Below are 24013 nucleotides of genomic sequence, written 5' to 3'. Positions count from 1 at the left end.
TGCAAGCAACCATGTCACAAAAACTTACCTCTAGAATGTGATGAAACACAGAGATGAATTAAAAGCCTATGTTCTCTTAACCAGTTACGTTTTTAATTTATATATAAGCTATGCATATATTTTTTTTTCTTGATTACAACAGCGTAAGATACGTGTGTGTTAATATAATGAAAATATGCATCCCCATAATTGTTTCTTAAAATAAATAGATTGCGTATCCTTATTATTTGAAAACTAATTTTTAATGATATTTTAGTTATCTTAATAATTTAATAATATAGAAGTAATTGTAAATAGGGGTGTTCATCGGGTTAACCCGATCGGGTTTCGGGTTAATCGGGTCGGGTTAGTCGGGGATTTTTAAGAAATATCTAACCCGCAACCGGCCTTATTAAGGTTCGGGTGGGTTTAGGTTATTCGGGAATCGGGTTGACCATGCTACTTTATATGTGTTCATATCTGTTCATTTAATTAAATAAATACAACCTAAATGAACTTTTCGCTGAACAGTTTATAAACAAGCAGATTAATTAACTCCTCTCTAAAGTTCACAATATTGCCTTTATAGTGCTTATTTCACATTTTCATCATTGTATTTAAAGTTAAGTATCACCACTAATCGGGCTATTCGGGTTAGCCCGAAACCCAACTCTTTTTTTTCCAAAAATGAGCCCGGCCCAACCTTATTAACAATCCGGGCTATTCAGGTTAACCCGAATAACCTGATTAATACTTTTTGACTCTATTTAACCCGACTCGAATCAGCTTATTCGGGTTCAGGTTTGATTAATCAGATTTGGGTATTTTAGACACCCCTAATTGTAAATATAGGTTTTAGAGAAAGTAAATTTAGCAATTATTTTTATTAAATGAATAAATAAACTGTGAAAACTAATTTTTTGATGAGATCATGTAAATAATGTATGGAATGCAAAAGACTAAATATAAAAAAAAAAATAGGTTTCATTGACTTTAAAAAACAACTAAATAAAAAGTGGTTTTGAATACTTTTTTATTTTAATGATTTGAGACTTTTCTTGTATATAAAAAAAACCCTGACATTTTAATCGGTATAACACATCTTACACATCCAAGGGCAAAGCTTGCTTGGTGCCCAGGGTGGCCCCGGCTACCCCTGTTTTTTCGTTTAGGAGTTAAATTTTTCTGGTTTTATATGAAATATTTTATAAGTATTAAGTCGGTCACCAATGAATACTTTTGGTCACTCCTATTATTTAGCCCAAAACTTCGCTACTGTACACATCAATAAGGTCAAGAGAGTTGTGCCTCTTAGTGGAGTTAAGGGGCAGAACTCGTTACAAAGACCCTTATTCATTGTTGCATAAAAACATTGACGACGTTTCCATCTTGCTTGTTCGGTGTGAACAGAATGACCGTCTTCCAGCGCGCGCGTCTTTTTTGTTGTTCTCTGAATGGTTTGTATATCAAATGCGAGCCTTTGTGTTAAATCGGCTAACTTTTTGTGTTTTACCAACTCATTGTATTTGTCTATTAAACGCCGTTGTTCGTTTATGAGCCATTCTTTAGGGTCATTGGTTTCAACTTCCGGGCCCATTGGTCCTTTTTGTTTTGCACCAGTCAGATTTTGGAACGTGAGATCGTCTGGGGGAGTTTCAGTTTGACTATGAGGTGTTGTGTTGAAGGGATGGTTACTGGTGGTGCGCGCAGTGTCACGCGGCGCCCTCAGAACCTGATATCCCTCATTAACATCCTCAAGCTCATTACCCTCCAGAACTTGATCATTGTTTCGAACACCGGAAACCATGGTGCAGAGAAAATTGATGAAATAGTAGTTTTGTTGCCGTTGTAACAGGTGATGGCGCCAATGAAGAAACGTGTATCGACTTACTTGTATACGATCAACGTTCCTCGGGTACGAGTATGCTATATCACCGATGGTTTTCCGAGATACGAGTTCTTCTACCTACAAAACGAGCAGCACCGTGAGCTTACCCCTCAGAAAGGGACAGAGGGGTCCTCTTTGGGGTAACCCTCCGGTGTGAGAATCAGGTATTGTAGGAGAAGATAATTAAGATGTGAAAATGAGTAAAGGATTTAGAGTATATTTTTCTGCCTGCCTCCAGCTGTGGAGGTGGTGTGGTATTTATAGTATTAGGGTTTCCAATGGTTGGGCTCAGACCTAATTAGGGCCTTTTTGGCCTCCTCCTATTGCTTCGCGCCACGTGTACTTAGGACACCTGGTGCTTTTTCATTGATTATTCTCTGACCAAGGTATTTCACCTGACCCATGTGCCATCACGTGGTGGCACATGGGCTTTGCTGAGTTGTCCACCCTTCATTGGCAGCTGTCAACATCAGCACATTCTTTATTCCTTAAAAGATACCTTCTGGAAGGTTGCCTGATGAGTACAATCATGGTTGTCCTTATCCTGATTTGGATTAGACTATTGTCTCATTTGTTGTGTGTCGCTTACGCGCGGCCTTTATGCGCCTATCCCGGGGATGCGCAAGGTCTTCTCTTTATTCTCACAGATGTTTCATGCGCTTGTGCGTATGTGATATGCGCCACGCGCAGATGTTTCATGCGCTTGCGCATAGGTTTTGGCTTTGTGTCTTCATGACATCCTGATTTCAAGCCTCTTGTCTATGTCTTGTGGGTTGACTCGCCCCGCTCAATGTTAAGGCGGGTGCATACCCCTTCAGTCGGATTTGGTAATTTTGAGTTATGTGAGTCATGGGCTATTGTCTATTGGGCTGGGCTATTTGGATTAAAATAGGCTTACTTTGAACATCAGAATTTGCATAACCAAAACTTAACACCGTTTAGGATTACTCCTAATACTCAAGTGAGCCTACAGAATGTCAATCATTCATATTGATTTTGATACTCCATACTTGACTCACCTATGAACAATATCAAGGAGGAAACCCACCAATGTAAGAAAACTCATTTGAGTCAGGTTTTGAACATAAGACCTTAAGGTAGAGGTGCACAAATCGGGTTTTTCAAAAACCCGGGTTCGGGTATGGAACCAGGTTCGGGTATTGGTAATATCTGGGTTGGGTTCGGGTCCGTGTATTGTCTCTAAAAACCATACCTTACGCATCGGGTTCAGGTCGGGTATAGAACCGCGTATTCTAAAACCAGGTATTTAAATACCCTATTTTTGAGTATTGAAACCCTATTTCTGGGTTTTTTTTGGGTTTTTTCCGGGTTTTTTTGGGTATATATTGAATTTTTTAAGGGGTTACAATCTTTAGGGGTATTTTCGCGTATTTTTCGGGTATAGATCGGCTATTTGAAAACCCGATTCCGGGTATGGAACCGGTTCCGGGTTTCGGGTATTACCGGGTATAAATCGGGTTCAGTTCCGGGTTCAGGTTTTGGTACTGAAATGCATATCCTATCCGTACCCTACAGGTAGGGTCGGTTATGGGTTCGGGTATTAAAAACCCGGTATAACAAAAACCGGTCCGGGTATTTTTTTCGGGTCCGGTTTCGGGTTCAGGTTTTTTGTGCACCTCTACCTTAAGGATCCCAAGCCTTAGTCATACCCACACTGAACCAGAATGCCAATTGCATAACCAGTTACTAACTAAACCATATAACTGAATAAGAATTCAGTTCAATTTTTCCGGTTTGCTTTCGTCTGGTTCAGTTTTCGGTTTGTGTGGTTCAAACCGCATAATTAACACCCCTAGTTTACACAGTCTGTTTCTAAATCACTTTCTTTTTGTATAGATCTTTGTTTAAATATTTTGTTTCAAAGTACCCTTGTTATTTGTTAAGAACCCAACTCTTTTTCCTAGTTAATAAATGCCGAATAACAATAACTAAACGCGTTACATTAAAGTAAACCAAATACTAAACAATGAACACAACCATAACAATCTCAAACCGACAGAAGTGCATCGGTTTAGACAGTTCGACCCGCTTTCAACGGTTTATAAGATGTAGCCCAAAGTTCCCTAGCCAACTTGAGATTGTAAGATAATGCGGAAGAATCAAGACTCCTACTGGCTACTGCTCCCGCCCAAAAAATGTTACCCCGATGTTTCATGTTTCCTGGCCTGAGGGCTGTTCACGAGGCGAGCCGAACCGAGCGAAAAATGAAACGAGCAAAATCGAACCGAGCGTTTTTCGATCGAACATTGAGCGATTTCGAGCATTTTTTATTTCTTTTTCACTCTAAAAATTTCAACAAAAAACAAGTTTGAAGGCTATAAATAATATATTTTGTAAACGAATTTGTAGTTTTTAGACAAATGTATAATAAGTTGTAAATTTTTAAGAGAAAAAAATTTGAAGTGAAATATAATGAACATGTAAACCAACTTTTAGTATTCTGAAAACTTGAATCGAACTAATAAAATTATAAAATTGACGGAATAGGAAAAATTTATAAGGGTTTAGAAAATTGTGTACTTATATTTTGTGTGTGTTGTCTATATATTTATATATTTGTTCATATATAATTATATATAAAATAAATGAAAAATATTCGAGCCGAACTGAACCGAGCAGAGCGGCTCGTTTACAATCGAGCGAAAAAACAAGCGAGTATTTTCCAAGCAATTTCCGAGCGAGCGGCGAGTAAGTTCGAGCGTTGAGCGGTTTGGACGGCCCTGGCCCTCACTCGATAAAATCCGTCAATAATTGTTAACTTCTTGTGTTTTGTGAGTGTAGCAAACCCTGTAAATTTAACTGATCAACGCCTCTTCTCTTCACTAATCAACTCTCTTCCCCTATGATTTTATGCGAGTTAAGTCGTTAACTTCTATTTTCAAAAATTATAAATCATTTATAAATTGTTTCTTAAGCTATATATGCTTTATAAATACATTTTTTTTTATATTGATGATTATTGTTGGTACATTTTGCAAGCCTCCATGAGCAAACAAAGGTTGCTGAGGTCTTAAAAAATATTTCTGCTAGACTTAGTAAAGTACAGGTTATATTAATAGTGTAAAAAAACAAGCATAATATGTATGCATAATAGTAATGACACTAGTGTGAATTTGTCTAGGAATAGTTTGGTTCAATCCATGTGTGAAGATGTAGATGCTCTTTAGTTCCGAAGAAATCCCATAAACTTTCTTCGATGTTTTTTCCGCTAAATGTATGATACCAACAGGTGTCAAAAGAGTAGAACATTGTCTTCCCGTTCTCGGAATGTAACCGTGCAAAGTAGATCTTGTTCTCCATTTCAGGTATTTTGGCTTCCATGCACAAACATGTCGTGTCACAAATATAAATAACATGTTTTCCTAATCCATCTATTTTTTCCCATTTTTTTTCAGAAAGATTCAGCTTGAATAACTCAATCGATTCTCCAAATTCACCCACCACCACTAATAATCGATATTGATCACGTTTCACTAGGAAATCTTGTCGTCCCCGTGATCTGCAAAAATTTGATTGGGCTACGTATACATCTACCCGATAGGAATCATATTTACAAATTTTTTTAAAAATACTAAGTTTACCCTCGCTAGTCAAGGCAACAATATCTTGGCCCCAAGACATTGAGAAGCGGAAAAAAGTTTCATCTTGAAGACGATAACTAAGCCATGATGCAGGTTTCCTAGCCACAAAATGGACATAAATATACGCTCCACGAAATCCAACTACCATACAATCGGGAGAAGAAGGTGGTGCTGAGAAACAAAAGCTTCTGAAGCTATTCAATACAAGATTTGGAAGTTTGCGGATATCATTTGTGAACGGGTTAAACAACATCATGCTTTTGGTACCTTTAGACATTAACAACCAACCATGCATTGAACACCATATATATAAATCCCCAGACACTTCTAGAGGTGTTCTTGCAGAGTACTTGTCACCAAACATCGGATCTGTAAAAGTGATAATACCTTCATTTTTGTCTAGGACCATCAACCATGGTGACAATATGAACGTCTTTGGAACCTTTTGAATGATGCTTCGTCGCACCATTGAGTCACGGGTGCTGATAACTGCTTGCATGACGCACGAAAGTTGACATAGTCGATATCAACCAAAGACTCCATAATCACCTCCAACACATGAAACGATATATGAAGCAGACGTGATTCATCATCTCGATTCGTCATGCTTTTAACTTCACTAATGTGATTGATTTCTCCAAAATCACCTTCAAACCTGTAAAAGATATTAAGTAATTGAATGTTATAATTATAACAAATAAACCCTCAATATATAGAAACGAAACCTAACGAAAACCAATGCTGTAAAAGTAAGCTTTACAAGGCTGATTACTCGCTACAAGGTATGTCGCAGAGACGGGTTTCTTTAACTCAACCTAGTTACTAAAAATCGATCAAAAGTGGTCAACCTCAGCCAGAATCATATCTAGTCGGTGAACTTGAGCCGATTTTAACTTAAAAAAATAAAACATAATTCGCATATCTGTAATTTTAAAGAACAAATATTTTTTTTCAATTAATGATTAGCAATTTTTAGAATAATTTATTATTTAAAAATGTATTTCTCTTATTTATATTGATATTCACATATTTTGTTATAAATACTAGTAAACTTATGATATTTGACATATATATAATATACAAAATTAATTTTTTTTATATTTACCATGTCCGAGTACTCCCCAAGTACTCCAGGTACACCCAGCTCCCTAGTCACTGCCTAGGGTCCCGCCTAGCGACTTTTGCAACCTTGACGAAAACTATTATGAGTCCACGGGCCATAAACTAATTAACAAGCCCTAATAACAACAACACTAATAACTATAATTAGCACAACCTAAACAAATGAAGATCTTAAGTAACACATGCATGATAACAAACACAGATTCAACTAAAAGCAACATTACTATACCTGCATTTAGGCATAGAAGATAAGGCCACAGTTTTATCTTTGACATTGTATGAATACATTATTTTGTCCTCTTGGCAAAACATGTGTATATAACCACCCCCTAACTCTGATGCAACAAACGGGACGTCATAATCAAGACCGAAGAAACATATACCGTCATCAAGCTCTTCCTTATCGTCCCACAACTTGCGGGTCATGTCCAGTTTAACCATTTGTGTGGAACAAAAAACTTTTTGGTTCATAAATTGATAAATGACGAACAACCCCGAACAACTTGCTTTCAAAATAGGGGGCTTGTAGTCATGAACAGGTCCGGAAGGGTGTTTGCGAATAGGCAGCTTCACAAATGGCAATCGACTTATTATGACGATTTCTTCGTTAACCACAATATCAACCTCTATGATAAACTGAACACAACGAAAGCCCCTATTTAAGGCGTATACTTTACCATTGCAACAAGTTAAACTATACACATTCTCATCATATCTTCCGGTTATGTCTTTTAGTTGTTTAGTATATGACATCTCTGTCCATCTTAACCTCTCTCTTTTGCGGTCAAGCCTACAAAAAAAAACGTAGGTTTTTCCTTTCTGGTTAACAAAAGAATTGAACCACGGTCACCAGGAGGCGACGACAAAAAATATTCGTCAATATCTCCTTCTTTAGGATACAATGGTGGGAGACGGATGAGCTTAGAAGTGAACGGGTTCCAAACAGACAACATGACGTTGTACGGATGGTTAGACAAAATCCCGAGCCATGGAAACAACCACGAATACGTCTCCCGAGCAGCTCAGGGACTCGACACCGATAGCTAGACAGCAGATCATGTATGGCATAACAATCCCGGCCACCGGTAACCAACCACACATGTTGTTGATAACCTAATGTACTAAACATGATGTCCTGCTAGTGTCATAATAATATATCAAACTACTTTACAGTATATAAATTAACTAGTTTTAGAGCCCGTGTTACACACGGGATAATTTAAATTATAAAATTATAAGTAAAACAATAATTACATAGCGTATATGAAAAAAAAATGTATTACATCTATGCTTGTATCTATACAATGTGTACATAAATTGATTTTATTTATATCACAAAATTATTTTTTTAAATGAACTTAATAAAAAAATGCTCGTGCAAAAACGTACCCGAGAATATTTCTTTCTATTGAAAAATTCATTCTCGGTGTCATATATGTATAATTGAAAGACTTTTGGTTATGAACCAATTTCAGAAATAAAGTTTCTCATACGATAGTAGTTCTAACCACTCAGTCTAAATACAAAAGAAGCGTCACCTTTATTGATATATTTATCAATTTACCACTCATTAAAGGAAAGCAGAACATTAAATTGTAACAATGGATGTTCTTCAAGACTATGTTTTTCTGAGCTACACCATGAAAAAGATTTTGATAAGTTTCAGAGGGCTTCTTAACTTTGTCATAAAGACAACATAAAAAATAACATGTTAACCCATCCAATTTTATGAATATTTTGTTTCATTTGAGCATGGTTTTCCATGACATTCTTCCCATACAACGTTCGGATCACCATTGAAGGAAAAATTAATGTTAACATAAATATTTCAAAATTGATAAAAGTTAGAAGCATTAATAGGCATGGGGGTGGTATGTCAAAGGTGTTCGCAGTCTTTTCTTACATTTTAATAGTTGAGGGAAAAATAGTCAGTTTGCCAAATTCCGAACCTTTTGATTATTTTAAAAAATGCCCTTAAAAATAAATTTTAAACCCGAATCATGTTTAAAATTCTAACTTTCATACTTTTGACATTTCAAAGTCAACACTTTGAACTCATAACAAATTTGACTATAAATCTATTTTGAATTCTCAAACTTTTAAAAATACTAAAAATTTTCATTTTTGACCCATAACAAATTTTGACCTAAATGTAGTTAATTTGTACCAAATAATCTATTTACCAACTTTTGACCCTATTTAAGTTCCATAAAAAACCCGAAACAATTTTCATTTAAGAAACATGATTTGTTGTTGATTTTTTAATTCACCAAGTATTTTGAAATATGTAGTAAAATAATATGTTAATATTTATATTTAAAAACATATAGATATTATATAAATATAGTGTAAAAGGAAAGTGAATAATTATTGATTTATTACATATTCGTTTTGTAGGGAAAAAATTATAAGAAATAACCAAAACATGACAAGTTCGGTTTTCGGTTCGGATCGTGTTTCGGGTTGAGACCAAGGTAAGATTCTACAAACCCATAACCATAGAATTTGTAAAAATGATTTTAGAAACTTAGATCTAACAATAAGTATGTTTAAACAATTATTTAACAAAACTAGTAACAAAGTTCGGTTTACGGTTTAGAACTATTTACGGTTAAACCGAAGCATAGACTCTTAAAAACCCATAACCATGGAACTTGTAAACATGACCAACAAACTAAAATAAGCAATATTAATATGTATGAACAAGTTATATAGATGTATATATATCAAGGACACGAAGTCCTCCATAAAGCCTTGCCTTATGAGGTCCGAAACCTCACCGACCGGAATCGGAGAAGTAACTACCAAAGGTAAACAAGGGGTGTATATTATATATATGTTGCACAACCATAAACAAGTATTAATAAGGCTACATAAACTAATTAAGATGAAAGACTAAAAACCTTCAAGAACACTTAAGAAGATAATCTTGAATCTTTGATGTTTGAGAGAGTTTTTTTTTTTTTTGGGAGTTGTAGCAAGGAAAAATGAAGAGGAAAGGTAGTGTATATATAGGGTAATGTTGGTGGTCATATATGGTGTGAGACACAAGAATTTTCATACAAAATGGATCAAGACAAAAACACAAAACAACAAAAAATAAATAAATAAATAAATAAAAATACAAATAAAAATAGGATGTTTTCAAGACCCAACAAGTGTGAAACAATATTGTAACATAAATCCATCATTTTGATTATAACATAAGCTTCGGTTTACAAATCGGGTCGGTTTACATAATAAACAAATACAAAAACGAATACAAACAAGACTCAAAATTGACGAATGTCACATTATAGGACTTTTGGTGTTATAAGTATTTCATCATAGGAATCTATCTTTTGAATGAACTTGCGTATTTTGGAACAATTGTAGAGTGAATTGCTACTACCGAGAGACCTTCTCACACGTTTGTGAAGTTCGTGAGATGTTTATAGGATGTGCAAGTAAAGGAAAACTAATGTTATAAGTTACGACGACACTAATGTTATAAGTTACGACGATACCTTTATGTTGACTAAGATGATAAATAGTGAAACATTAAGGAAGTGTAAATGTATCATAACCAAATATGTTTAATAATGTAAAGATTAAAAATGTTTAAGGTGACAACTTCAAGCTTCATGAAAGGATTATGTAAATCACTATGAATGTGAAATATGTGTTGAGTGCCATTATATATGCACTTTTACATAGCATATTGGTTTCTCATATAATTATGTAAATTTGTATGCATTATGAATGTTTTATTGTTTTTAGTTTGTTGTTTTCGACGTTCATCTCTTCACGTCCTGGTACTTTGTAGCCACATGAGACCGAGTGAAGTTACCCACCATATCCAATGCCACACATGGTTGATCTACCGGTACCTACAAATCATAATAAGAAAAAACGTATTCTTAAATATTTCTTTAAAATGTAAGTACAACGTCTAATCAGTTCACAAACGAATCAAAAAATAATAAACTCCTACGAGCATTATAAGAGATAAACGGAGTGTGAATGCAAAACTTACAAAGTGTCCGGCTTCAAGAATCCAATAGAAATGTAAGTTTTTATAAGATTTGGTGAACCCTTTTGTTTTGTTATCATCTCCACAATAAAATGGTGTTCTATCAAAGCTCAAGAATGTCTTTAGACCTTCCCACCTTTGTCATGAAAGAATACAAAACACAAGGGTAAATTAGTAATTCTTCAAGGGATACATACCATTACCATATATAGGGTTACTTGAGCTTTTTAAGCCATGCTTCAGTTCCTTTTGTTGAGCATATAACATCAAGCTACAAAAACACCATCAAATTGAAAACAATTAATATTTTATATCTTTTTATTATGAAAATAGTACATCAAGCTAGCTTTCACAGAGAAGGATCTTACTTGACCATTATATATGATCACCTTAACTCCCTTGTTCAATAGCTCATCAACCTAATAAATGATTAAAAAAAAGTTAATTTAGCTATTATTTCTAAACATCTTGTTATTACTGTATAACAAATATCACCTCTTTAATTCTTGGTCGCATGAAATCGCCTTCTAAGTATTTAAAAACAATACCTCCCTGTGATCCCCATCTGTCAAAAAACAAATAACACAACTCATATCCATAAATTCGGTATTTGCTTGAATTAATTAAAATTTTAAAAATATAATATAAACTCACTCCACATCATTTGGAATAATCCCAAGTTTCTTCCTAATGGCACCATTCATCAAGAGACCAAGACCACCATTTTCAACAGGAGAAGTCTTTAATGAATCAAGATATCTTAAATACCTCCCTCTTCGAGGTCATTCTCATTGCTTCTGTTGCTACCATCGACACTGGATCCATCCCCGAATCCAACAAAAAATTGTATAAATCCTACAATTAATACAAAAAGTTGTTTCATTAAAGAAAAGGGTTTTTTTTTAAACCATAAATGTTACTGAAATAATATATGTTTTTAAAACATATTTCATCATGCTAGTCTTATAAAAAGATGTTACTTGTTATATTGTCAATGTAGTAAAATCTTAAACAGACAACACTGTTGCTATGGTCTTCAATCACATGTTCAAGATCAACCCATGTCCCTGTAGCATCTTCTAATTTCCTGTTCACTATTTGCTGCTTGATTTTCTCAACGAGACTGTTTCATGGCACGGGTTTGTTAGATAAAATAAAGCCCGACGGATCTAAAGCAATAATGATTTCAACCTGTTTGATTCGTTTAGACCGTTGTCGTCTATCCTTGAAACATCCTTCAAAAACGGACCCCATGAAGCCTGATTGTTTCAAATTTGAAGGATTTAGAAATAATTTTCATGTTTGATATGTTTAAAAGTGTCATTTTTGTTAATAATGAAATTTTAAAAATCTCAGTTGCATTAAAAGATAACAAAATAAAATGAAATAAAATTACCACAAAGTCTTCAGGTGAAATCCAGCTATCTCCCAGAGCAATTCCTAAACATAAGACCAAATCAAACATATTATTTTTACTATAATATATGTAAAAGAAAGAAAAAAACATTAATAATTCTCAATAACGAACAATTTTGTACAAGGAAGAGGGTTAGTCAATTGATTAATCAGTCAAAAATCTAAAAAAGTTGAATATTTTTAGGAAAACTTTTAATAATATGATGAAATTTGTAAATCTCCAAGAATGAGTTTAGTCTTTAACAAAAAATGTTAAAAAGATGGAATCTTTTTGGGAAAATTTTTAAATAATAGGATGAATGTTTATATTTCCAAAAATGAGCTTTCATCTTTGATCAAAATTTTAAAAAAGATGGAATCTTTTTGTGAAAAATCTTAAATAATATTATGAATGTGTATACCTTCAACTTTAAGAATGAGCTTTAGGTGGTGTTTGTTTTTTTACAAAAGATCTTCCTGACCTCTTTTGTCTGCAGTGCGCAGACCATGCGCAGACATTGTCCTCTGCAGACTGTTTGTTTTTTCGAATACGTTTAATTAAAAAAAGTCCGCGCGCCCTCTTCTTGGTGCAGACTTGGACCATAGTCTTCCAACCTTTTTTAAACTCATTATTTCCATCAGATATCAATTAAGTTATTAAGTTTTTGTTAATTGATTTGTTCAATTGAGTTGTTAATTGATTATTTTTTTTTTCAATTATAATTTTGCATAATTGTTCAAGTATTATTAGTTTTTAGTTGAAAAAAATTTATAGAAAGTTAAGGATTATAAAAAGTCTATAGAAAGTTTTTAGTTGAAAAAGGTTTGTAGAAAGTTTAGATTTATGTCATTAGCTTGTGAGTTGTTTTAAGCTCGAGTTTTGGCTTGTTTCATTCATTATGTATAAACTATCTACTTTCGAAAACAATTGAAGAAACTTTTGGAGGAAAAAATATTCACGTAGAAAATTGTTAATGTAAGTTTTATAATTTGCTAGTTCAAAGGTATAAAATTTGGTTTTATATATTTTTAATTGTTACTGGATAATTTGTGTTTTTAGTATAGAGCTTATATTGAAAGTTTTAGCAGTTTGCATACGTCAAAAACAAATGGAATCTAGTCTTCTTCTTAATCTTTGTTCAATGTTTCTTTAAAAAAATGGAATCTTTTTGGGAAAATTTTAAATAATATGATGAATGTGTAAATCTCCAAGATTGAGCTTAATCTTTGATCAAAAGTATTAAAAAGATGTAATCTTTTTGGGAAAGTTTTTAAATAATATGATGAGGTTTATATCTCCAAAAAATGAGCTTTAATCTTTTATCAAAATTTTTAAAAATATGGATCGTTTTGGGAAAAATCTTAAATAATATTACGAATGTGTATACCTCCAACTCCAGGAATGAGCTTTAATCTTTGATCAAATTTTGGGAAAATTTTAAAGAATATGAATAATGTGTATATCTCCAAAAATGAGTTTTAATATTAGATCAACATGTTAAAAGAGAGGAAAATTATTGGGAGAAATCTTAAATAAAAAATCTAAAAAACATGGAATCTTTTTAGGAAAATTCTAATTACATAATAAATGTACCTCCAAGAATAAGTTTTAATTTTTTATCTTTAATAGCTTTGAGAACAGAAAGTCCAAGAGTGACTGCATATTTGCCACCATAAGATTCTGCCACTATATAAAGAGGACTCTTTTGTAAGGTTTTATCTTTGTTGAATATTGCAATTAACAATGTGGTTAAATCTCTTGCAGCTTCTTCATCAGTTTTCACAAACTTCCCATCATCCTCAACATAACTGAATCCGGTCCCAACTGGATTATCCTATTCGCGTAATAACCCGCGAAAAATTATCAAATAATGTAAATAAAGTGAAAAACATAATAATGATGCTACAAAATTTTAAATGTTACATACCACAAACAAAAGATCTGCTTTTTTGAGCCATGTTGAGTTTCTGGGTTTTAAGAAAGAGTCCAGTGGGCCTACTTCTTCAAAATTTCCAATCCCAACTCCTGAGCCACCCTACATTTATGTGAATTAATAAATTCTAGAGACACCTCCTTTTTGCTAAAACACCCTCCAATATTGAGGACCCAATACGCTCCGTATAGCCCTATACGAGGCATATTGGGAGGTGTTTGGGTGTCCCTAACAGGACCCTTTAATAACCGGTTAGAGTGGTTATCGGGTCGGGTACTAACCGGTTTTCAAGCAAGTGAACTAACCGATTTTCAAGCAAAAAGCCCTAACTGGTTTCGGGTATAACTGACCAATAACCGAAAAAATAAACGGTTTTAAAAAAAATATTAAAAAAACCTAAAATCGGTTTCGGCTAACCGGTTTCTTGGCCAAAATGTATAACCGGTTAGTCAGTTACTAACCGCCGGTTTTTTCCGGGTAGAAACCGGTTAGAGAGGGACCGATTAGAGAACCGATTAACTGGTCACTAACCGGTTAACCAGTTTGGATATGCCCCTCTATGTGAAATCAACTATTTAAGTTTTGGCCGTTTTGGACTTCAATTTAAAATTTGTTGGTTGTTTTAGTCTTAACACCCGGACCAAATAAACCATTTATAAAACATTCCGTTTTTACCCGTTATTTTTATCAGAACTTGTTATGATCAGAACGAAAAATACCATTTTTAAGACGACATGTTATGAGTTATGACACGTTACCTAGACCCGACCGTTTTTCTTGGCATAATTTAAAGAATAGAAAGGTTCAATTTGCATAAACACATATACTTACTGGTCCACCTTGCAACCAAAGAATTACTGGCCATGGGTTGTTTGGATCTTGAGTTCTATGAGGACTTTTGTAGTACCACCAAAACATATGAGCTTCTGTTTTCATAAGCATTATAACATCCACAAACACACATAAAAGAATGTTAAAAGATAGAATCATGAAAATCGGTTAGATAATATACGCCCGTAAACACCAACAAACACAAGAATGTTAAAACTTAAAAAGATTTAATCTTGAAAATGCTTTAAACAATAAACACACACATACAAGAATGTTAAAATATTTAACCTATAAACACACATGCGCGCGCGCGCACACTTACACACACAAGAATGCTAAAAGATTGAATCTTGAAAATCTTTATAGTTTAAACACTCATCACACAAGAATGTTAAAGCTTAAAAGTTTGAATTAGGCCTGTAAACGAACCGAACGTTCGGTGAACTGTTGTGAACCGTTCGGCAGTAAGTTCGTTTATGTTCGTTTATTTAATAAACGAACGAACATGAACAAAAAAATTGTGCTCGTTTAATTACACGAACGAACATGAACACATGTTCCGTTCATTCATTTATGTTCATGAACGTTCGTTTATGTTCGTTTATTTAAGTTCGTTCATGTCTGTTTATTTATGTTCATTTAAGTATTAATAGAAAATAATTAAATATTATCTAGATAGGTTGTCTGCTTAAAGGTTTTGTATTTGTTAATTTGTTTTCATTTAAGTTCGTTTATGTTTGTTTGTGTTCATTTACATTTGTTCATGTATGTTCGTTTAGATTTTAAACAAATGAATACAAATGTCCCTTTTTAAATAAACGAACATTAACATAAATATTTGTTCGATTATGTGTCCATTGTCTTTTAAAGTTAAATGAACGAACACGAACATGCCCTTGTTCGTGTTCATTCGATTCGTTTACAAGTTTTCATTATTTACATTGATGAATACATCGCTCTCAATATCTAGGCTCTGCTGATTTTATTTGTGTTCGTTTGTGTTCGTGAACCGTTCGTGAACACATTAATTTCCTTAATAAACGAACACGAACACAAAATCTCGTTCGGTAAGTGTTCGTGAACCGTTCGTGAACACATTCTTTTCTTAACGAACGGACATGAACAAGGCTTTGTTCGTGTTCGTTCGGTTCGTTTACAGCCCTAGATTGAATCTTGGAAATCTTTTAAATTATAACACCCGCAAACACATGCGTATTAGAATGTTAAAACTTAAAAGATTGAATCTTGAAAATCTGTTAAACAGCAAACACTCTCTCACACACACACACAGAATGTTAAAAAAATTGAATCTTGAAACTCTTTATAGTTTAAGCACCCACATATACACATAAGAATGTTAAAACTTAAAGTTGAATCTTAAAAATATTTTAAACAAAACACACACACACAAGAATGTTAAAAGATTGAATCTTAAAAATCTTTTAACTTATAAACACCCACAAAACACACAAACACGCGCGCGCATAAGAATATTAAAACTTTAAGATTGAATCTTGAATATCTTTTAAACAACAAACACCCACACACACAACGTTAAAAGATTGAATCTTGAAACTCTTTATAGTTTAAACACCCACAAATACACACAAGAATGTTATAACTTAGATTGAATCTTAAAAATCTTTTAAACTATAAAACACCCACAAACGCACACACAAATATTAAACTTAAAAGATTGAATCTTGAAAATCTTTTAAACAACAAACACCACAAACACACTCACAAGAATGTTAAAAAGATTGAATCTTGAAAAACTTTATAGTTTAAACACCCACAAACATACACAAGAATGTTAAATCTTAAAATAAATATTTTAAATTATAAACACCCACAAAAACACAAACACGCGCGCGCATAAGAATATTAAAACTTTAAGATTGAATCTTGAATATCTTTTAAACAACAAACACCCACACACACAACGTTAAAAGATTGAATCTTGAAACTCTTTATAGTTTAAACACCCACAAATACACACAAGAATGTTATAACTTAGATTGAATCTTAAAAATCTTTTAAACTATAAAACACCCACAAACACACACACAAATATTAAACTTAAAAGATTGAATCTTGAAAATCTTTTAAACAACAAACACCACAAACACACTCACAAGAATGTTAAAAAGATTGAATCTTGAAAAACTTTATAGTTTAAACACCCACAAACATACACAAGAATGTTAAATCTTAAATTAAATATTTTAAATTATAAACACCCACAAACACACACATACAAGAATGTTAAAAATACTGAATCTTGAAAATCTAATAAACAAGAAAACTAAATGTATAAAATCTTACTAGGCCTGACTTCAACATAACCCCATTTTTCTGACCCATCTGGAGTCCCATAGCCCATAGCCAATCCTCCATTGAACAGTGGAAGAAAGAATAACACAAGTGAAACACAGCTTAAAGCAACATAATACTGAAAAAAAAAATCAAACAAATGCAGTTTGTATATGTAAAAAAAATAATACATAATATTGAAGAATTTTCTAAATATATTTTAAATCACCAAAAGGAAATATAAAACCTACCAAATTCACTGATAAATAAAACTTTTTGCAAGATTTTCGTAAAACAAATGTTGGATTTTAGGGTGTTTTATAGTTAAGATTAAAGATTGAGTGTGAATTAACTAGTAACTTAAAATATGAATATACTTTCTACACTCAATCTACAACAAACAATAAAAAGAAAAATCCCTCCAGAAATAAAGGTTTATTGTTACAATATCGTTTTTATTCCTTTTGTGTAACTTTTAAACCGTGAAGTTAATTCTTTTCTATAAATCAAATATATTAACAAACTATTTTATCAAATTGAAGAGTGTTTAATATTAGAATTGGAATGAAACTCAAAACTCTAAATTCTAACAGAAATTGGTTTAAAATTTAACAAATTTGATTCAGATTTTAATTTTATCCAATCAAATGATTTTAACTTTTACATGTACATAGATTTAAAAGCTGACTTATAAAATCTTTTTTTAAATCAAACATAAAAATTTCAAAATTCAAATAACGTGATCTATTTAAATATTGCAACCGATTCAATCTAACACCCTACGTGTTGAAAGTTGAAATGAACCACGATGTGTATTTGCTTTACAACGGATAATAGTTTGAGCAGTGAGGTTATCTAAAGTAAGGCCAACCGGATCACATACGGATCACTGGTCTACCGAATAATCTTTATTTCTCGAGTATGGAACCGTAAAGTGTTAGGCTGGCAGCCTGGCACATCCCTGAAGAGAACATCAATCCGCCTCATGAGTGTAATTTATTTGGGAAATATGACCATGGTACCACACTAGTGCACTACCATTAACAAAGTAAATTTTCTGGACTAAGCCCAGGTACAATGGGCTAAGCAAGCTGGTTATATAGGCCCATCACAGCTTTATCCTATTTCTTCCCCCATGAAGAGACTGACAAATTATAATGTACTTCCCATGAGAGGTGTACATCCAAACCGGTTTCTAACCGATTCTCTAACCAATTAGTAATCGGTCCCTTTCTAACTGGTTTTTACCCCAAAAAAAACCGGCGGTTAGTAACCAGTTATACATTTTGGCCCAGAAACCAACCACCGAAACCGATTTTTAGGTTTTTTAAATATTTTGTTTGTAAAATTGGTTTTCTTTTTCGGTTATACACGAAACCAGTTGTACCGGTTACGATTTTTGTGCCCGATTAACCGGTCTAACATGTTAATTGACCGTTGACCACTAACCGGTTATTAAATTAACCGGTTTTCAACTTTATTTAATATATAATTATAACACACGCGATTTTTTTTAAAACAATTAGTTAAATCTCACATCGGTCATAAATATTAAAAAAGATTATAAATCAAACACGTTTTGAATATATTAGTTATTTATCATAAGAACTCAACAATTAAGCACTACCGTTCACTGGGACCAGTTTTAGGATGAGTGATCACTCATCCTATAAATCTTCACGCAGGCAAAGGAATAACGTCATGAGTTCTTTGTGTAGTCCATAGTTATTGCTTATAATTTATGAACAACTTTAAAGATTTCTTATTTATTGAATATATATGTAGAAGTTGTTAGATTAAACTTTTGAAACCTTTTGACATTAAGTGTTATTGTTATTTAGCATAATGGTTTGTTATAACATACCATTGTACATATACATAGAACACTACTATTTTGTAATCGCTTTGTAATCACTAATTCATTAGCACACTAATCCTACTTTTAAACATACGAATTTGTCAAAACTCGAACTCCACGGTTACTTGAAAAAGAGACACCATCACATCCACCACATGATCCATGCATTACTCTAGAAAAATCAACAAAACCAAACACTTTTTCACTCTTTTATATACCATGGAATTTCACTCGAAAAAAAAAATGTCCATAATAATGGATTCGAGTCCACAACCATAACTTCTAATGCACGAGATCTTAAATTGTATTTCGGAAAGATGGCTGAGTGGCTGAAAACCCCGGTCTTGAAAACCGATATCGTTTACTATCAAGGGTTCGAATCCCTCCCTCTCTATTTAATTCGACGATCCGACCATTGGGCCATGGTGAATGCTGCTTAGGGTCCGGAGTCCCCCCCCCCCCCCCCGTTTTTTTACGCACTAGTGTAAATTAACCCGTTTTCGTCCGAAATTTTTTATACGTGGTATAAATTTAGCCGTTTTCGTCGAAATTTTTTATACGTAGTGTAAAATTTAGCCTTTTCGACATAATTTTTATATGTTGTGTAAAATTTAGCCATTTTCGACCGAAATTTGTATACGTAGTGTAAATTTAACCGTTTCTGCCGAAAATTTGAAGACGGCCCCCTTCATTAGTAAAGTTTTGTATACATTTTGAGTCCCATATGTCCTTCGCCATTGTCGTTGGGTGACAAATAAGAAATTTATCAACCCCAAAAAGAAAAGGATAATTCTAAATTTTCTAATAATGACAAATTCATATCACGTTAAAACATCACTTCTTTTAATGTTCTCTACCTCTATAAAAAGAAACATATTAACTCCAATGTTTATCACAACTTCTTCACGTTTAACTGTTTTACCACACGTATCTATTCCACTCAGCAACCTCTACCCACGTGTCCTCCACGTGTCACCTCCACACCACTTCAACCCAAACACGTCATACCAACTTCCACTTATACAAAATCCAACAAAAACATCATAATCAATCACTTGACACACTTTAACATAAAATGGCCCCAAAGAAAACTGTCGTCAAAACCACCAAGAAAACCATACAAGAAACCGTCCAAGTCTCAGTAATCGATCAAAAAACCAACACACCGATCACTAAGGATATTTCGTCTAATGAAAAGGTTGAAATTGTCACTGTTCAAACCCCTCAACAAATGTTAAATGAGGATATTGATGATGATGAAACACAAATGGAAGACGGAGAAAACGACGGCGTAAACGAGCATAAAATGAGAGAGATTGAAGTCCAGGACGTCGTCACACCGACGCCGAAGAAAACCAGGGGTAAAATGAGAGGAATTAAAGTTCGGGAGGCCGACAAGTGGACACCGAAGAAAACCGAAAGTGGTGGGAAGAGGAAGAAGCGGAGGAAGGTAATCGTTTATTATATTTGACACGACACGAAAACATGGCATGAACCTAATAAAAAATTTGCGGGTTTGGGTTTGGTATAAATGCGTTTAGGTCAGTTTCAGGTTGAACCTGTGAACCCATTTAGTTAAATGCGTCGGGTTTGGGTTAGTTATGTGGGCTAGCGGGTTTAAGGTGTTTTTACCTATTTTTTAATGTGGGTTGGGATTTGGTGTAAATGAGTTCAGGTCAGTTTCAGCTCGAACCAACGAGCCCATTTAGCTAAATCGGTCGGGCTAGTGGGTTTAACGGGTTTAGACCATTTTTTTAATGTGTTTCATTTAATAATTAATTGGTTGGACGTATTTTAATATTTTATAATCAAATGTGATTGTTCTCAAAACTAAAAAGATACAAAATATTCTATAACTTGGTGTAATTGTTTTACATATATTTGCACTTTTGTTTTAAATGTAATTGTTCACAAACTAAAAAGATACAAAATATTGGACGTATTTTAATATTTTATAATTAAATGTGATTGTTCTCAAACTAAAAAGATACAAAATATTCTATAACTTAAGTGTAATTGTATTACATGTATTACATAAATTTGCACTTTTGTTTTAAATGTAATTGTTCTCAAAACTAAGAAGATACAAAATATTCTATAACTTAATGTAATTGTTTTATATAAATTTACACTTTTATTCATAAAAATAAAAATTTAGTTATCAAAATTTGCCCAAATAAAGAACTTTCAGGACAAATAGGTCATGTTCGGCCTAACCCACAAATATGCGGTCGTGTTTGGCCGTTAGGGTTCACATGTGTTGCACGATTGTCGGGTTTGGTTCGTGCCAAATTTTCGGGTTCACGTCAAGTTGAACCTACAAATAACCAGTTTAACACCCCTAGTTATATAGCCAACATATTACATAAATAGTCCCTATACTATCACTAACATTACCATTGTTGGGTCTAATAAAGCTTGGGGAGAGTAGAGTCGGCGAAGGGTACAAGAGGTATTTGCATAGGGTGCTAAAGCAAGTGCACCCCGATCTGGGGATATCGTCGAAGACGATGACAATAATTAACAATTTGATGGGTGACATGTTCGAGAGGCTAGCGGAGGTGGCGGCGACCTTGTCACAATACAACAAGAAGATGACGTTGACGTCGAGGGAGATACAAGCCGCAGTGAAGTTAGTGTTGCCCGGGGAGCTTGGGAAGCATGCGATTGCGGAGGGGAGTAAGGCTGTTACTAGTTATGTGTCTTATGGGGGTGGAACCAAGTCTTAGGTTTGATGTTAGATTAGTGATGACTATGTAGTTGATGCTAATGTTGTAGACTTGTAGTTGTAGTGTTTTCCTTTTGGTTGTGTTTTATTTATCTTTTGCTATTGTGGAGTTCTTTATATTTTTTTAAAAATAGTGTACTATCTTAGCAATACAATATACTAATATAGTGTTAAGAACCTTTAAGTAATGTAGATACTATAGTAAGACACCATGGAAGACAATTCAATTATGTTAATATAGTAGTATATTATTGTAACATACGATATAGTGTTGACTTAAGATGTATATAATTTAGTTTAGAATTGAAATAGTAGTTTAGCTAAATTTCAGAGTGGGCCAATTGCACTTTAGTAATTCCAAAATCCAAAAACTAGTCTCTTATCCTCTTTAATGGGCTTCAGCTACAATGAAACATAATTAAACGAAAACAAGTGTTTTGGTTTATCCCGCTTAATTAAACGAAAACAAGTGTTTTGGAAGGCGAGAAATGAAAAGGTTTTTGTTTTGGAAGGCGAGAAATGAAAAGGTTTTTGAAGGTAAACATGTCAAAATCGAAGAGATCGGTAACAGGGGAAATAAAGTGGAAATAAAGTCTTTGAAGGTAAACATGTCAAAATCGAAAAGTGTGAAGGTAAACATGTTGAAATCGAGAAGAGATCGATAATAGGGGAAATAAAGTCGAGAAATAAAGTTTTTGAAGGTGAACATGTCAAAATCGAAAAGTGTTTTATCGGGAAGAGATCGATAATAGGGGAAATAAAGTCGAAAGGTAAACATGTCGAAACCGAAAAGTGTTTGAAGGTAAACATGTCAAAATCGAAGAGATTGATAATAAGGGAAATAAAGTCGAAGGGGCTTCTTTGGAACGTAATAAGTATAGAACAAAAAATAGACTTCTTTGGTATGTAATAAGTATAGAACAAAAAATGCCGAAAAATTTCCGTTCACGTGGTTTTCTTTGTTGTTGGTAGCTTATAAAAAAAATTGATTCTTTTTATGTGAGAAGCTTATGAATGACCATTGACCAACATCTCCTATCTCAACTTACTAAATTTGTACACCCTAAATCAAATAGAAATATAAATTGGTCGAATTAGTATAAATTTTCATTCATGTGGTTTTTTTGTTGTTGGTAGCTTATAAAAAAAAATTGATTCTTTTTAAACGAGTTAAACTTATGAATGTCCATTGACCAACACCCTATCTCAACTTACTAAATTTGTACACCCTAAATCTACGTATTACCTAGACCTACTTTAAATTTATTTACATAAACGTATACGCCGTGAACTTACATGCTTACTCTAAGCGTACTCTTAAATTTAAAATTTAACATCCAACTCACGCTACCTCTAAATGTAATTTAACATCCAACTCATGTTACCTCTAAATTTAACATTCAACTCACGCTACCTCTAAGCGTACTCCTAAATTTAACAATTAAAATCCAACTCATGCTACCTCTAAGCGTACTCCTAAACTATCCACATGGCTTGTTAGCCTTGTCACGTTAACTATAACGTATAGCGTACTTCTAAATTTACACCCTTTTAAATGCTATGTTACCTGTTAGCTTACACCAAACGCACTCTTAAATATGCAATCTTTTAACATCAAGGTACTTCAAAAATTATTCATGTGACTTGTTAACTTTGTCACGTTAACTTTCACGCTACCTCTAAGTGTACTAATTTACAACCTTTTAATGTAAGGAATTAAAAGGTTATCCATGTGAGTACGTGGTTTATTAACTTACACCCAACGTACTCCTAAATTTACACCTTTAAACGTACGTCAGCGAATTCAAAAATTGGTTGGTAGTTTATCAATCATTCACAAACAGCCTCATTAAACTCGTCAAATGTGACCTAGAGGCTACGGCATAAATCAGACACAACGATTAAAAGGTATTTAATGCCATATTGAATAGAGTAACAAAGTAATGAGCTATGTCTAGAATATGTATATTATATATAAAACTATTTTCGACTTGTATAATACTTTAAACTAGTATTAATGTAATCGTGTTGCGGTGGGGGCGTAACACCAAGAATGTAATATTGAAACGTTTTATCAAACTTGTATGCAGAGCCGGCTTTACGGTTGGGAAACCGGGCGATCGGTCGGGGCACTAAATTTTTGGGGGCATAAATTTATTTATATATATATATATATATATTATAAAATAAGTACAAATCTTAATCTTATTATTAGATATTGAGCCCAATCTTTTTTTACCATAACCCATTTGAGATATTGGGCCTACGGACCTTTTTATTTCAGCTCGGCCGAGGCATTTAAATTCTCGGAGACGGCCCTGCTCGTATGTTGATGGGACGTTGGACCCGTA

General features: G+C 33.5%; 1 protein-coding gene and 1 pseudogene across 1 annotated transcript; one reads left to right on the top strand and one right to left on the bottom strand.

Moving 5' to 3' along the window:
• Positions 1 to 10367: 10367 nt before the first annotated feature.
• Positions 10368 to 19098, bottom strand: LOC143595892 (serine carboxypeptidase-like 51; annotated as a pseudogene).
• Positions 19099 to 20009: 911 nt separating this feature from the next.
• LOC143595895 (uncharacterized) lies at positions 20010 to 21724 on the top strand. Its single transcript, XM_077074802.1, has 2 exons — positions 20010 to 20384; positions 21352 to 21724. The coding sequence occupies exons 1-2, from the start codon at positions 20010 to 20012 to the stop codon at positions 21661 to 21663; spliced, it is 687 nt and encodes a 228-aa protein (XP_076930917.1). The 3' UTR covers positions 21664 to 21724.
• The last annotated feature ends 2289 nt before the right edge of the window (positions 21725 to 24013 follow it).

This window comes from Bidens hawaiensis, unplaced genomic scaffold (genome assembly GCF_021521415.1).
Source record: "Bidens hawaiensis isolate Kalapana, Puna unplaced genomic scaffold, B.hawaiensis_p1.1 tig00045633_1, whole genome shotgun sequence".
Taxonomy (NCBI): Eukaryota; Viridiplantae; Streptophyta; class Magnoliopsida; order Asterales; family Asteraceae; genus Bidens; species Bidens hawaiensis.
Note: the sequence above shows the minus strand (reverse complement) of the source record. Positions and strands in the feature narration are given on the sequence as shown.